At 38.3% G+C, this 15,549-nt stretch overlaps 1 protein-coding gene across 1 annotated transcript in view; it reads right to left on the reverse strand.

The window, feature by feature from the left end:
- Positions 1-284: 284 nt before the first annotated feature.
- CCDC93 (coiled-coil domain containing 93) overlaps positions 285-15,549 on the reverse strand; it is a gene marked incomplete at both ends in the record, with an annotated part of 31,457 nt that continues 16,192 nt past the window's right edge. Inside the window, 9 exons of the mRNA XM_009071516.1 lie at positions 285-475; positions 3,677-3,785; positions 4,047-4,118; positions 5,210-5,281; positions 6,440-6,521; positions 7,088-7,161; positions 7,340-7,402; positions 10,463-10,579; positions 15,090-15,176. Of these exons, the coding sequence (XP_009069764.1) occupies positions 285-475; positions 3,677-3,785; positions 4,047-4,118; positions 5,210-5,281; positions 6,440-6,521; positions 7,088-7,161; positions 7,340-7,402; positions 10,463-10,579; positions 15,090-15,176 (867 nt within the window). The remainder of the gene's footprint in view (positions 476-3,676; positions 3,786-4,046; positions 4,119-5,209; positions 5,282-6,439; positions 6,522-7,087; positions 7,162-7,339; positions 7,403-10,462; positions 10,580-15,089; positions 15,177-15,549) is intronic.

A 15,549-nucleotide genomic window follows, 5' to 3' on the forward strand; every position in this document is an offset into this window, starting at 1 on the left:
AATCACCAGTGACTTAAGTGTAGGCAAGCTCAGACCCTGAGCACTAACTCTGATGTTGCTGACAGCAACTACAATTTGCTTTGTAAAATTACTGATTTTTGCATAGGTACATAGTAAAAGAGAAAAAGAGGGTAATTTGGTCCTGTGAATCAAATGCTACTCATGCTTTGTGAGCAGAGAGTAGGTTAAACATGGTGTACTAACAGCAATTCCTTTCAACACAGACCAGTTCCCCTCCAAGATTAGAAACACTTGTATGAATCACTTGCTCCATTCCTATTTACAAAGACTAGTAACTCTGCTCTGACAGGACTAAGGTGAAAGTCAGGTAAAAACTTTTTATATCCTTCTCCAGACTGAATATTTAGAAAACAGTAATAACATTTTCTTACCTCCTTTTCCAAATATACTTTCTTATCATCCAGTGTATTATAAAGAGTAAAAAACTGCTTCGTTTCTTTGTGAGTTGCTGAGACTGCAAACAAAAAACAAAAGGGGTAGAATAATAAAAGAACATGAGGTAAAATGGAATCTTGAAAAATACTTCATAGGCTTTATATAACATACTTTCCACTATCAGTAATGGAGCACACTCTTTAATACACTCTGGGAGGATGTTCCCTCTACAAGTCAATCTCAGCAGGGTTTCCAGCTATCAGTTTTTGTAAGAACAACACAGCTCAGTGTCTAAATTAAGCCTCAACTCCTGACAGTCATTTATGCCAACGTATGTTGGCACCACCAGGTGCCTATTGATCCTAACTTCCCCAGCCTTACCCTCACACCAAACAGGCTGCTGTGCTGCTAACAGTGGCCCTTGCACAGCTTGCCCGTGGTGGCAGAGAGGCACAGGCTCAGCAGGGACAGAGAGGAACAGATAATCTGATAGTACTGTGTAGAAAAAAGCACATTAGACTACATAATTTCAAGTTACACATATGCAAGATGCCCAAACAAAGTTTTTGCTGGTTTATAGCCTTTTTTAATCTTACAACCTATTCATGGTGATAGAATTAAATAATACTTTCTGGTTTAGGTGATTACAGCAGATGTTGGTCCGAGCTCAGTAGGGAAGATAAGGCTCAGACATGCCTTCCCTTTGGGCCCACAAGATGATGAGTGATAGTCAAATCTGCTGAGTGTCCTTCTATTCTTTGTTCTTCAATGTCTAAGGAAACCCAACATATTTATGCTTTCCAAGGAAAGAGTTCAACACAAAAGGACAGTTGGCAAAAATATACTAAGCACTGGCTAGGAACCAAAACCTGGAAAAAATGTTTGGGTTAAAAAAGATAAACTTCAGTGAAACACACTTACTTACATCACACTCTAAGGCCTAACCAGTTGCCATCTTAAAATAAAACCTTTATGGAACTGATACGCTGGACTAAGCTTTTGAATGGAAACATGTACAGACAACATGACCTCCCTCCCACAGCACATCACTGAACTTACAAAGTTTTAAAAATATTCCAACTTTTGACTTGTATCATTCTTCTCTCCAGCTGAAGCCCAACAGCAACCCACAGCTCACAGTTCTATGCCTTAGTGACAGAATCCAGCAGTGGCTACCTCTGCAGCAGTGAGATGTCTGGGATGCTTTGTGTCCCAGTACAAACATGACTGCACACGCTGCAGCCTTAAGGAACATCCTGAGCACCAGGAGCCTGAAAGCACTGAGGGAATCAGGAAAACCTGGCACAGGTTGACAGGGTAGTAAGAGCTGTTCAGTATGTTCCAAACAATTTCCAAAAGCTGAAATCAGGCTGCTTCTGAAAAATTGCACAAGCACAGGCAACAGGCTTTCTTCAGGTGTGCTCTCTTAATTAGCCTGGGTTTTCCAGAACTGCTGCCAAATGGAAGAGGCATTTCCCAAGGCCTTTCCCTTTTGTGCAGCTCTTTCTGTTCTTGAAGTAGCTTTGGTAGTCACTGATCTCTCATGAGTGGATTCCACACACCAACTCAAAAAATCTTTCAGGATTTCCACTGGGCTAGAAAGTTGTGTCAGTTTATGGAGCCTTATGGGCACACACCAGAACCCCTATCAGGCAGGACAGACAAAGGAAGAAGAGGAAGAAGAAGCCAACTGGCTCATTGATTCTCTTGAAGCCTCAGCTTAATGTTTTTAATGGAAGAGGTTCATTTAGGTCAAAACCAAAGCACTGAATATTGTTAATGAAAATTATTCTTGTACAGAATCACAAAATCACTAAGGCTGGAAGTCATTGCTGAAGATTGACTTGTTCAACACCCTTTGGATCAAAGTTCAAAAAAATAGGTTTCAGTAACTCTGAAGGTGACCTGAATCTGTCTAAAGGAAAAGCCTCTAAATACCTCTAAAAATACCACAATGCACAAAGAGACTGGCTAGAGATTTTCAGCTCAATTTTCCAGTAGCTTTGCCTGTACAACACAGGTTCCCAACCAAGACTGAGCAGTGTGTTACCCTGAGTTACTACACATACTTTGTACTATAGAAAACAAAGCCCCATAAAATTCAAAGCATCTTAAATCTACACCCAAAGCTGCACAAGTCTCTTTGATCCTAATCTTTCTGTACTTCAAAATAAATGAAGCTCCATCTTCTGAGCAGGTAATGCTCTGACCAGAGACTGTTTGAATTCACTTACACATGATAGAGAATCTGTAGAAAATTTAATGCAAGACAGCGAAGTTCTTTGTAGCTGGACTTGATTAAAATAAACTTATTAAATAAATGGCACATGAAAGAGGGAGGGAAAAGGTACTGGATTCCTACTCACGTCTATTCCATGCATTGAGTTAGACAACACACATGGAAGATAGCACATGACTCTGTCACTTGAGATGCCTCACCATGACAAGGGATTTGGTTCACAGTTAGATCACAGAATCAGATAACCAGTTTGGAACTGCTCAACCTCCAAAAGTTTGGTTCATACACATATTTAATAAATGCAGAATATCTTTCAAACATTAGCTGGTTCTTCTTGGTAGAGACTTAGCTTATGCTAAATTAAGCCAGTTAAATATACACCAGTAAGCATACTGGTCTGTTACCTGTTTAATGGAACAACTTTGAAATGTTATTCCATTTGCATGTTCCATACCATCCATGCACAGCAAACACACTCCTATCCAAAAGGTCAACTCTGAGCCCATTTCCCAATGTTCTGACTTCTGATCATTAAAGCCAATTTGTACTCTGCTCCTACCAGGATATTGCTGGATTTTATTAATCAAAGATCAAAGAAAACAATCCCCTCAAGAGACTGTCTTTATCTGTAGCTCTTGGCATAGTTTGGTTCAGAATCAGGTCTCTTGTGTCAATGGAAACAATAAGAGCAATCTAATGGTAAGGCAAATTAATTAAACACGACTCCAACTCACAGCAACCTCATTTGTAAATGGTGCACTAAGGACTTTCTAAACACACTGGTCATTAATCCAAAGGATAGAACCTGTTGCAGACAAAATTTACTGCATAGATCTTGTGCACTGAGTTTCACCCTCAGGAAAATTCTTAACACCAGCTTATAAAACATCAAAAATATGCTGTATAACATGAATACCAAAAGATCCTTCAAACACCACAAAACAAGTAAGTGCTGCTGTTACATGCCATATGCTTAAAATGCAATTGCCCTCCTTTCAGGGCTTTAGCCTTCAGCAGGCTGGTCCTGCTTGATATACATACCCTGACTGTAAAGTTCAATAAATCTCTTCTGATACTGTGTTAGCTCAGCTCGGCTGGGAACTTCATCAATCTTGCGTTGTAAAATGGCTATTTCTCTGTTTCTTCGTGCCTGAATAGAAAGTTAGGAGGGGAGAAAACAAAGCCTCTTCTTGTTCTCTTCTTAAAATGGATGAAGCCCCCCCCAGCAATACTTTGTTACTAAACAATTTAGTTTAAAAAAGAAAAGCACTGGCTGAGGATCAATTTTTTTTGGTAATTGATTTGTGACAGAAAAACTTGTTAAAATTAGAACAAAAAGAAGTATTAGAAGTTACAAGACAAGAGAAATGTCGACAATTTTGGATGAGAAAATACACAAAGAGTTACTCACCAGTAACAGTCGGATCTTCTGTAGTTTCTCTTTCTCAGCTTTGTACTGCTGTTCTATAATATTATTCGGCTCCTAGAAACAATAATTGTGTATTACAGTAGCACACGAGAGCTGCAGTGCAAAAATGGGCAGACTGGGTCTGTATCTGCCACATAACAGCTCCCACAGTAACATCACCATTTGCTGGTTTGGTTGCTTTCTTTAACAACAATTCATAATCTGTATTAAAAACCTGCTATCATCTACTGTAAGCAAGTGCATTCAGCTACCTTTAAACTTTTACTGATTTAGTTTTTAAGACTTGTCAATAGTTCTTGCACAGCTTTACGACAGTCACACTTTAAATGAAGATAGGTATCTGAAGGCTGTCTGAACCCCTTGTCTGAGTGTTTATACTGTGATTCAGTGGTGGGGTTAAGAATAAATAAGGCAGCAGGACAGAACATAAACCCTCTGACATGTATTCCAGATTTCCTGGATTGTGGACTTCAAGGTAATCTTTTCTTGTTAAAAAGTTTAAGATTTAGGTTTACATTTTAATGCTTTCACGCTGTGTTCAGGAGGACAGCAGCATCATGGAACTTGTAATCTCCCTCATTTCAGAGGCATGAATGTATCAAATGTTTACCCACTGAAAATACAAGTCATTCAAGCTTTTCCTTCTCTGTTCATTCATTATTCATTGCCATCAGTCTGGATGCACTTGTGTTAAAGCCTAACTTCTGACAGCTGCTCACGGCATGCAATGTACCGAGGCACTGAAAACTTGGGCTTTCATCCTTCAAATAAACCCACTTCTTTGGAAAAAAACAACCAAACCAAACGTGCTGTCTGAGGAAGACCTGGTTTTGTCAGAGGTATGCACAGCTCTTAAGACAACATCCAGAGATTCTTCTCTGGTACTACAAAGACATAAGAAAAAGGCACAAAAAGCACCTCTGAGTGGAGCCCCATGGATTCCCCAAGAACGAGTACCACAGCTGTTTGCAGTCTCTGTATTTCTAGGATTATTACCCCAAACTGTGGCTTTACCAGGGGGCTAGGGAGTTTTTCAGAGCTTCCAAGAGATGGTTTAATGCTTACAATAATGTCCCAAAAGCCACAAGGGCCTAAGCCAACATTTCAAAACACAGATAATAAAAACTTAAGACATTTGCTATTACCTGTTCCTCTCCATTTTGTGCTGTTTCAGCTTTCAAATTCTCAATGTTTTGTTGAAGTCTCTCCATTTCTTCCTTTAAAACAAACAAAAATTAAAGTTGCTTGTAACTGAAACCTATTCTTTCAGCAGAGGAGAGCAAGGATCTTGACCACATACACTGCTAACAAAATTGCAGAGCTGACCACACACTTTGTATTGAAATTTGGAAGGTGACACAGCATTCCCTGCTTGAGGGTAAGGCATCCAGTAATACTCATTACATTCAACTGCTTTGATCAAACACAGGAACAGATTTCCTTCTTACTTGCAAATACACTACATCTAGCTAAGACAACAGATGATTGATATGGAAAATGCAAGTCAGGAAGCAAAGCAACATTAAATAGCAACAGTGTGACATGGGGCTGCAACATGCAGCATTTGTAACAGTGAAGTTTCCATTACAATCCTTCAGAGCTTTCCAAAGGAGTAAGTATGGGAAAGGAGTATGTCTAGGCCTACAAATCTCATCCAGTATTGCTCAAATAGAAGAAAATGAAAACACTTCTCTCTAATCCTATTTCTGGGCAGTCCTTAAACACAACAGTAAACAGGAATAAGAAACAGCAATTAAGCAGTAAAACTGAAACATGCTCTGAAAACTGCAATAGCTCCATCTCAGTCTTGGCTCTTTTGGTGTGTTGCTCCAAAGGTACAGGCACCGATGAACCCTCCTCTTTGGCACTGTGCCTCTCCTCAGGTTGGCTGCAGTATCCCAGGAACAGAAGATCCTTTTCAGGTGGGTGTCTAGTGCAGCCCAACCTCAAACTTACATTTTAGTGCTCCCTGTCAACCCACCCCAAGTTGTTCTCAGCAGAATAGTAATGGGAAGGAGGAGAGTCACAGGAGCCACAGCTGTGACCAGCACAAGGTGGATCTGCTGTCTAGGAACTGCCCTGTAGGAAGGCTACACAAACTCAGATGCCTTGGCAGGGGGCAAGTCCTTCTGGTTAATCCAGTTCCATCTCTCTTGGTCATCAGCCTTGCAGTACTGGGCAACTGCCCATAACTGTGCTGCAACTCAAGCTGGTGACAATATTCCACATAAACCTGGAACCACCAGCACATGGGGCATGGGAGGTGTGGGACAGATGACAGACAGGGACACACAGCCCAACAACAGGTCAGCAAGAAGTACACTGCTTATTTACCAAGTTTTAAATGAATCCTTGTAGGAGACACTGGAACTTACCCTACAATGTGCTTTGAACTCTTGCTCCTGGTTTTTTAGGTTTTCATTCATGGCCACCAGTGCTCGCAGACTCTGCAATATGCTAAATTTGAAGATCCAGTAAACCACATTAGATTTTTAGTTTCTAATTTTAACAGATGAATTTTTATCTATCTATCTAAAAAAATAAGAACAAGCTTAGTTCTAAATAAATTTCAATTAAAACCTGGGTAAATTAGAACCCCAAATATCACCACTGATACACCAAGGTCAAAACAAAGATGCAATGTTACACTGAGTATTTTGATAGCTTTGCTATGTTCTAACCTCATTATTGTGGAGGTTTTGAGAGACTCTTGTTTAATTTATGGGAGATGAAGGCTTCAAATATGAACAAAATAAATCAGGAAGGTCTCATCTACTTGTCAAATGTGTCTAGGGTTCTTCCACTTTAAACACCCACAATTATTTTGAACTACAGACTGACACTTTTCATTCTGACTGAACACTATGGTAATATTTTCCTGTCTTTGGCAAACAAGCTGGAAAATTATTTCTTTTTTTAAATTTTAGTTATTTGTTTAGGTTGACAAAGCAATAAACATTGAATGAGTCATTTAAAAACCATTATTTTTCAGAATTTCAAAGGTCATAAAGGAAGAAACTTACCTAGAATCTGCTTGGGATTCTATTGTTTCTAAGGCTGCCAATTCCTTGTCCAGCTTTTCACTGTAACTCTTAACCTAAGGGTTGCAATTAATAATAGATTGAAATCATTTCCACACAAAATGATTCATGGTAATTAGCTTTCCCACACCATGGGATCAGTGAGTTAAGCTGGAAACACCTTCACTATTTAATACATCCCTCCACATACAGAAAATTATTCAATTAAAACCAGCACACAAAAACAGAGATTACCTCAGTTAGTGTCTTTTTTGCTTCAGTACATTTTGCCTGCAGATCAGTACGTTTAGCTTGCAACTGTTATGAAAGAGAAAGAAAAGAGTTGGATTCTACATTCACACTAAGTACACCTGTAATGGGAAACAGCAATATTTGAGCTGTTTGTAATGGCTGCCTATTAAACAACAGGCCAAACATCACAAACAAACACTGCCTGTTCTTGTCAGCTACTCTGAGAGCATCTGATTGTGAGAATTCTGATTGACTACTTAATTAATAATAGCAAACATTTACCACCTGATCTTCTAGATGTGTTCAGTCCCAGAATAAGCAACAGCTTTTACAAAATAGATGCTAAATTGCTCAAACTTATTTATCCTGGTTATACTGGTCTAGTTCCACACCAAGCTCAGAACAGAGTCCCATCTTGTACTTCTCCAAGTAAGTCAGGGCAATTCAAGACTTGCACAGAAGCACCAAATGACAATACTACAGACATGTCCCTACCAAATAAGCAAGCTGGTTTGTGATTTTCTTTTGTCTAACTATGAAAAGTCTAATAAGGCAGCAGTGAGCAAAATGCCACTGGATATTTCACTTGTAAAATTAACCTCAGTAAATTATTTGGCAAGAACACCTTTCTTTAAAGTCCTTATGATTTAATATAACTTTGCAAACAGCAACAACAAAAATAGGATATGGGTTACACAAGTGGGGCAGAAGTGAGTAACCAAAATGCACATACAGCTCTCTGTTCCTTTTGTGCTGGTTTAGTTTGCTGTTCACAATACAGAGCTGTTACTTAAGGCTCCACTCATCCCTTTCCACAGCTGAATTTATTAAAAAAAAGGTTTTTTTCGTAATTTTCCTCAATAATGAGCCAACAGACTGAATTGTAACTAGCTGAAAAACTTTTAAGCCTGCAGGCCACATCTCATGAAAACTGACATAAAGATTAAAGAACTATTTGTTATGAGGAACCTTGCCAAAACTGACTGCAGCATTGAAGTCAGAGCTTCACAAACATGTTTTAAAAGGTGGGGTCTTAACTGTCACTGATTTCAAAAGCTGCTTTCGGCAAGTGGTAAGCAAAAATTCAGCCAGAAAATGTTTACTTTAATAAAGTGATAAAAGGACTATATTTGGCTTACAGCTGTTAGTATCTTTTCCCCCATATAAAAAACAGCATTGAGACTTATGTACTGAAAGCAAGCAACACAGAATTAAAGGGCCCTTGACTATTAAAATGGCAAATTCCATGATAACAGACTTAGGAAATGGTCAAGTTTTCCTGTGGATTGTGAAGTCTGTTTGGCAGTTTAAAGGAGATCTGTAATGAAGTAAGGACTCTATCAGTTTTGTGTGGTTTACAACCCACACCCCAAACTGCTTGCTTCTTCTCTGGATTTATATACCAGGGAAACTGGAAAAGGCATGAAAATGTACTGCACACAGCATGGATCTAGTTACAGTCATGTTCTGTATTACTGATTCAGGAGCCTGATCGTGCTACAACTCTCTAGAATATGAGAGTCATCTGCTACAGAGGAAATGCTTTTAAACACTTCAGTCATTGAGACTTCAGACACCGACAGAACCTTTCTGGGCATGTCAGAGGGCAACACAGACAGAAATGCACCAGCTAAAGAACAACAGAACTAGTTCTAAAGGAGCTGCATTCAAATACTAAGCAGTCAAAACACGGTCATACTCTACCCTTCAAAATGCTCTATTTTGTGCAAAATAAATCAAGAAGAACCTGCACTGGTTCTTCATAAAGCTCTTTAACAAAGTTGGAAAAATGAAGAGAAGAATAAAGAACAGGGTAGATCATTACTCTTTCCAATGTTTTGTGCATAAGTTTTATTTCTGTAGTTTTATTTAAACTTAACATTACTCAAATGTTAGTCAGAGACTTCAAAAAATGGTTCACTGCACATGTTCTACTGAAAGGAGATTTAAGCCTTGAAGGAATAAATTTCCCTTAAATAAAAGACTTTATTGCTAGAGACTATTTTTAAAATGAGAATAAAATAAGTAAGTCAATAAAATTCAGGTCTAGTAAGTGGCTGAGCAGGGAGGTTCAAAATCCAGTGCTTCCATAGCTAGCCCACAGAATTAAGATTTTTCAAGCTATGCTTTTACCTCTGTTGTTTCTAAGACAGAACATAACACTGTCTCATACAATGTGTCATTCAGACACCTATCAGAACCTCTGTAGCTCCAACATTTTGCCAGGTAAAACCAGTTAAGATGTAAGGTGTTAAGACATTACAAAACAAGAAACAGATGAAGGCTGCTGGAGCAGTACTGCTGTACTTGACAGAGCATCACCCACAGAAGTCATCAGCAACAGTTTTTCCTCAAGTACTGTTATTTTGGCAAGCTCTTCCAATGACTGACTCTGATGCAGGATGTTTTCATCAGAATCTGCAAGCTGAAGATGGCATGGTGCTGATTACAGCAGTATGCATAATTAAAAGCTGCATTTCAGTAATGCCATAGCTTTTCCATTTATACATTTCTGGGTTTAAATGGCAATAGCATAATCAGATTGAAATACAGAAATGGTTGCTCTTGCTCTTAGTTATAGATAGGAACAAGACATCAGTCACAAATTCAAGAGCAGCTGCCTCCCTAAAGAAATGTGAATATGTGAACTAAGTAGTGACTGCAAAAACATCCCCAAACAAACAACCAAGCAAAACCCTCACCCCAGTCAGTGAGAGAAGCTGACTCATGTAAAGGACAGGAAATGATAAGAAGTAATTTGCAACATATTTTAGAGAAACTTCCTAAATGGTTTCTTGAAACAGTGAAAACAGCCCATTCCACACTATAGCTAACAAATCAAATGGTGATACTCCCTCTGTTTTTCTGAGACATGCAAAAAAATAGGAAAAGCATGTTTTGATTAGCTTCTCCCAGACAGGGCTATACAACTTTTTAATATAAAACCAGCCACATTGTCTTAGTAATAAATGTGCAAGCAAGACATTCAGAGGTGCTGAAATGGCTGTTCAGCATGACAAATTGCTGGTACAGAAGATAGCTTGTGAATCTTTTCTGGATGGCAAAAACTTCGTGATCAACCACATTTATCAATGTTTTTTTCTTAATTTCACACACAATACTTACCTCTTCCAGGAGTTTGGTTTTTTGCAAGATCTGCTTGTTCAGAGATGCTACTTTCCTCCTGTGCTGTTGGGCAGCTCCAAGCCTTTCTGGTCGCTCCTCAGCAGAAAGCTCTGATTGCTGAAATAAACAATAACAGCCTTTTGGGCCTCACAATGTTGCTTTCTGCTTCTTCAGAAGCTCAGGAAATACCCAAGTGGGACACATTGATGATATTCCTTATCAAGAACTGTGTCCCACTATCCAACAGAAAGAACAATGTGCTGATTTATCTCACATCAAGATAAGGAAGCAGCTGAACAAGTGAATTATATTTCAAAATTTACAAGTAAAGTAAGCCTAACAAAGTCAGGTGGAAAATACTACACTGTACTTGAATACAGGTTTGTTTTTTTTTGCATCAGCAATACATTTAAACGTGGTAGAGTTCTTAAATGGCAAAAATACAAATGTGCTAAAACCTGCCTTTAGCTGTGGTGTTTATTAAACTTGTTGAATCAGAGATGCTCTATACCCCAATAAATAGATCCTGAACTTTCAAAAGCCTTGAACAATAGTGTATTTAGATTCTAAACAGAGGCTTGGCTACATCTTTATGCTGAATGACAACAACATACTCAGTGTGGTAGATACATTTACCGCTCAGTGTTGGTTTTTTTTGTGTGTGCACGTGTACTATTGACATCAGTCTTTGAAAACTGCTCAATCCAGCATGAATTGCCAAGAAAGTGTCTCATAAATACATAATGAAGACAGCAATCTGGATCTAGTCTCCTGTTCTGAATTGTGAAAGCAAAGCTGACAGAAACATTACCAGGAATAACATTTATAATAGAAATGGCTTATTCGCAGTAGACAAAAGAACGATTAAAAACTAGTGATACCTTGATGTTTAAGGGATTATTTGCCTAGAAATTATTTGTACCTTTTCAAAGTCCTCACTGTAATACTCATGCCCATCTGCTTTGGTAATTTGCTTCATGCACTCCGATTTCTTTTTTTTCAGTTAATCCATTTCCCAATATTTCATTAGAAAACCAGTTAATTTTCAAGCACTTTAGGTGCTAATTTATAGTCTGTCAAAGAGTTCAATACTGAAGTGCTTTTTGAATAATTACCCAATGTTGACAACCACTACAAGGTATAATCAGCTACAATGCTGCAAGAAGAATGACATACTCTTCACTCCTATTTGCTCCTGGTTCTCCTCTAGGCAGATGGGAAGGCAGCTTAATTTTAAATGAAATTAAGAGGCAAAACCTGTCTTTCTGTTACTCATATTGAAGAGCAGCTCAATGATTTGTTATACTTTTACATCTACAGCAATAAATGACCAGTTCTGACACCTTAACCCCGTAATTCATATACTTTCTTTCCCTTTGTTAGGAAAAAATGCATCTAAGCTACACTTGTAACACTGAACTATTCAACAGATACACACTTAGACTTACTTATTCCTCTCATTATTTAGTCAAATCACATTCCCTCATCGTGTCATGCATTCCAAGACCCCATCCTTCTCTCCATACATTTAGCCTATTTTATATGCACAACATGCAAATTGTGAAAAATGGAAATGCAAGAGAAAGAAACATGAGCTAAACCAATCTGATGTTTTCAAAAACAGTAAAAATCCAGACAGTACAGCTTTGGCAGAAAAAAAAAGGATCATGTCTCAAGAAGTGAATTGTTACAGCTTGCCTTCTGAAAATGGGAAATAACCACTGCTGTAATAGAGGTTTCTGCAGAGAAATCCTTCTGGTCTACAAATGGAAAAGCCAGGGGTAAGCCTCAGGCAGTCAAAGTGGGCTAAGGATCTGCTCTGCAGCAACACTATAGCTTATACGTTATTGAGGAATTGGGTTCCAATTTGTGGAGAAAAATCCATCTTTCAGCACAGCAGGAAGAAAGCACAAATTACAGAAGCGACTTTGCTTTTGACCCTGTTGTTACCTGGTCTCCTACTAGACCGAAACAGCAGTTACAGCTTTCTTAAACTACCTTCAAAAGGTATCTAAGCCCTAATGTCTCTGACTATTTATCAATTTGCTACTTGATCTCAAAATAAGACCTTCAATTACACATAAAGAAAGGGATACAGGGATATATCCTTCAGCTTTTCCACAAGCACATATTATCCCCACTACTGGCAGGTGTAGACTCACTTCTGCATTCTTCCCTGTTCCCTGCAACTGCTCAATTGCCTTAAAAAGATTTAGCCAATTCAAATAAACAAGTTATCATTTTCTATGACAGAATGTGATAAACTGAAACAATTATGAATTATGCATGAGGATCACTAACCTATGGCAGCTTAAAACCTGCTAGCCAAAATAAATGGCTAATTCTAGACTTAAGAGCCTGCCTCCCACTGCTCACATGTGAAAGGTTTCAATGGGAAAGAGCAAGGAACATATGCAATTAATGTTATGCTTTGTAATGAGATTTTCTCGTGCACATATGTGCCATAAACTAGTGATTATAGAATGAATTCAAATGTTATTCTACAGAACTTCATATTCTTTAAAAAAATGTGTCTGTACAAACCCACAGAGTTTGTATGTGAATAATTCTGCTTATCTCTTCATGTTCAGCCATTTCCTGACATCAAATAGACTTCAGAGGTTTAGATCTGTGGCTACCTTCGTCCTAGTTGCCTCAATTTGAAGTCAACTGTCTAAAGCCCACTAGGGGGAAAAAACCCCAGCAAAACAGTCTCCAGCCCTGTAACAGTTCAATCTGTTTTCAGTCAAGTTCCAGGCAGATCTTTAGCAGCCATTTCAATGTAATTTGTCATTACTTTTCCTTGGCACTTCCCCAAGGCTCAGGAACCCAAAGACAAAAATCACTGCATCTCACTTTATGAAGGTTTTTTGAATGTTTCCTCAAACCAATAAACTATAAAAATAGCCAATTTATTATCTGCCTAACAAACCATAACCATACTAAATGGTTGAAATGTTTATTGCATGATACTTCAACTGACTCTTTTGGGAGCAAAGTCATCTTTGATATAGGATTCTAGAAGTCCTAAAATATCAACTTCAAGAAACAAAAAACTTGCAAACAGAACTTAAAACTGTTGAAGAGGATTCTCCTTCAGGCATTTCTGAATGGGGTAGTTTTGAGACAGCACTACTCCACTTTTAGTCATTCTCTCACTTTACATTCTCTCACTTTTCCTCCTATTCTACTCGCAGCAAAACCACTTGTTACAGATGACTACAGCTGTAAATTCTCAGAGGATGAATCCTTTTAACACAGTAATATCAAAACTACTTTGAATAATTTGCTATACAAAGTTGGTGATATAGTCATCTGATAGAAGACAGATAAAAGCCATGTTAATAATTTTCTGCCAGTATTTTTGAAAAGTGAGGAATGACCCTAAAATCCTCCCTCCAGTTTACTCAAGAAGTTCACACAGCAGCAGAATGGAGGGACAAATGCAGAAACCTGTATGCACTGTTGTTCTACAAAAATACCACCTTGTAAGAAAGATCCTGGCACACAGCAACATGAGATCTACAATTTTGTTTGTCAGCTATCTGCACTGGGCTTGTGGATTCTATTAAGACTCTGGTAGATAAATAAGCTAACTGAGTTCCTCAGGCTATGGATAGTTACAAAGGGGTTAAAACTATCAGAATTAGACCCAAACATTGCTGATGCTTCAATAAATTGTTTGATATCATCCTTAATTCTCTTCCTGGTGCATGCATACACACACAGGAATTTAATTATTTTTTATCACATCCAATAGATTTGAAAAGTGATCTATTTTTGGTTTGACTTGAATCAGTTCTTACTTTCCAGAGTATTAATCATTGTTCTTCTATAACAGTCAAGGTCTTGCTGCCTTGTCTCAGAACAGAAGAAATGTAACATTGAAATATGACCTTTGGGCTTCTGTTCTTCCAATCCTTTATAATAAAGAAAGGCCAAGAATTTGCTCTAGACTGTTGAGCTATAGGGTTTATCTCCCAAATGGGAAAGCTCCATACCTCATAAGCGTCAACAAAAAGGAAGAAATATGAGGAGACTATTGGATAAATAAGAGGGACCTATAACTCATATCTGGCAGTGATGGATTGTATGTATTAATTGCTTGAAGAGCCAGATTTTCTTTCCAAGTCACTGTAAAAACAATCACAGTTGAACACGACAAATGGAGCAAATACTCACATTTAATTGCCTTGACTTCTAAATGCAACAAAGGTTTGGGTTGGATGAAAACTAAAGATCCAGGGCACTACTGGGAACTGTAGCCCAGTGCAGGCAAGATCTCAGTGTCTGAGAACCTGAGTGGAGAAGGCCTAGATTTTTCTCTGAGCAGGCCAGCAGAGCTGAACTTCTGTGCTTAACACTGATGTTAAAGCACATTAAGAGTTTGGGCCTCTAGTGTGAACAGATATCCATTTCAGGAACTTGTACTATCACACCAAAAAAGCTTGTGCATGTTTAAATCCCTTCTAAATACCTTCCTGAATTTCTGACTGTGCTGCTATCCACAACACATCTGAAACGACGTGTCCCAAGAGAATCATGGCATTTAAGTCAGAAACTTAGGACATAAATTAACAAGCTATCAAACAGGACTTGGGAAAACACCATCAGGTAACACACTCACCTTTTCAGCGTATTCAGACACTATTTGCTTGATCTCATCTGACTGCAGTCCAACGATCTGACCAACTGTGCTTGCTGTCAGTTTGCCCTGCAATAGTGTCAAGAAAATGTTTTGGAAGTTTTGGAACTGCCTGTTCTTTTTACAGAAGCTCTAAGTTTAACAGAAATCTGCAAAATCTTTACATTGGGTAAAAATCTCTCATTATAACAAAAGTCCAGGAAACATTCCACCTCCCCAAAACCAACTTTGCTAATGGAAACATCTTGCTTAAAACCTTTTAGCAAATTTGAATTCAGATTTCAGAAACTTCATTTTAAGTCTGTTATCTATACTGAATTTTGCATTTGCAATAATGAAACTCAATAACCAAACCAATGCAAGTGTGTGAAAGAATGCATGTTCAACTGCATGCAGGTATAAAAACAGTTTTCAAGCAGAACTCAATTCTACAGTGGACTTC

Source organism: Acanthisitta chloris, unplaced genomic scaffold (assembly GCF_000695815.1).
Source record: "Acanthisitta chloris isolate BGI_N310 unplaced genomic scaffold, ASM69581v1 scaffold34113, whole genome shotgun sequence".
In the NCBI taxonomy this organism is placed as follows: domain Eukaryota; kingdom Metazoa; phylum Chordata; class Aves; order Passeriformes; family Acanthisittidae; genus Acanthisitta; species Acanthisitta chloris.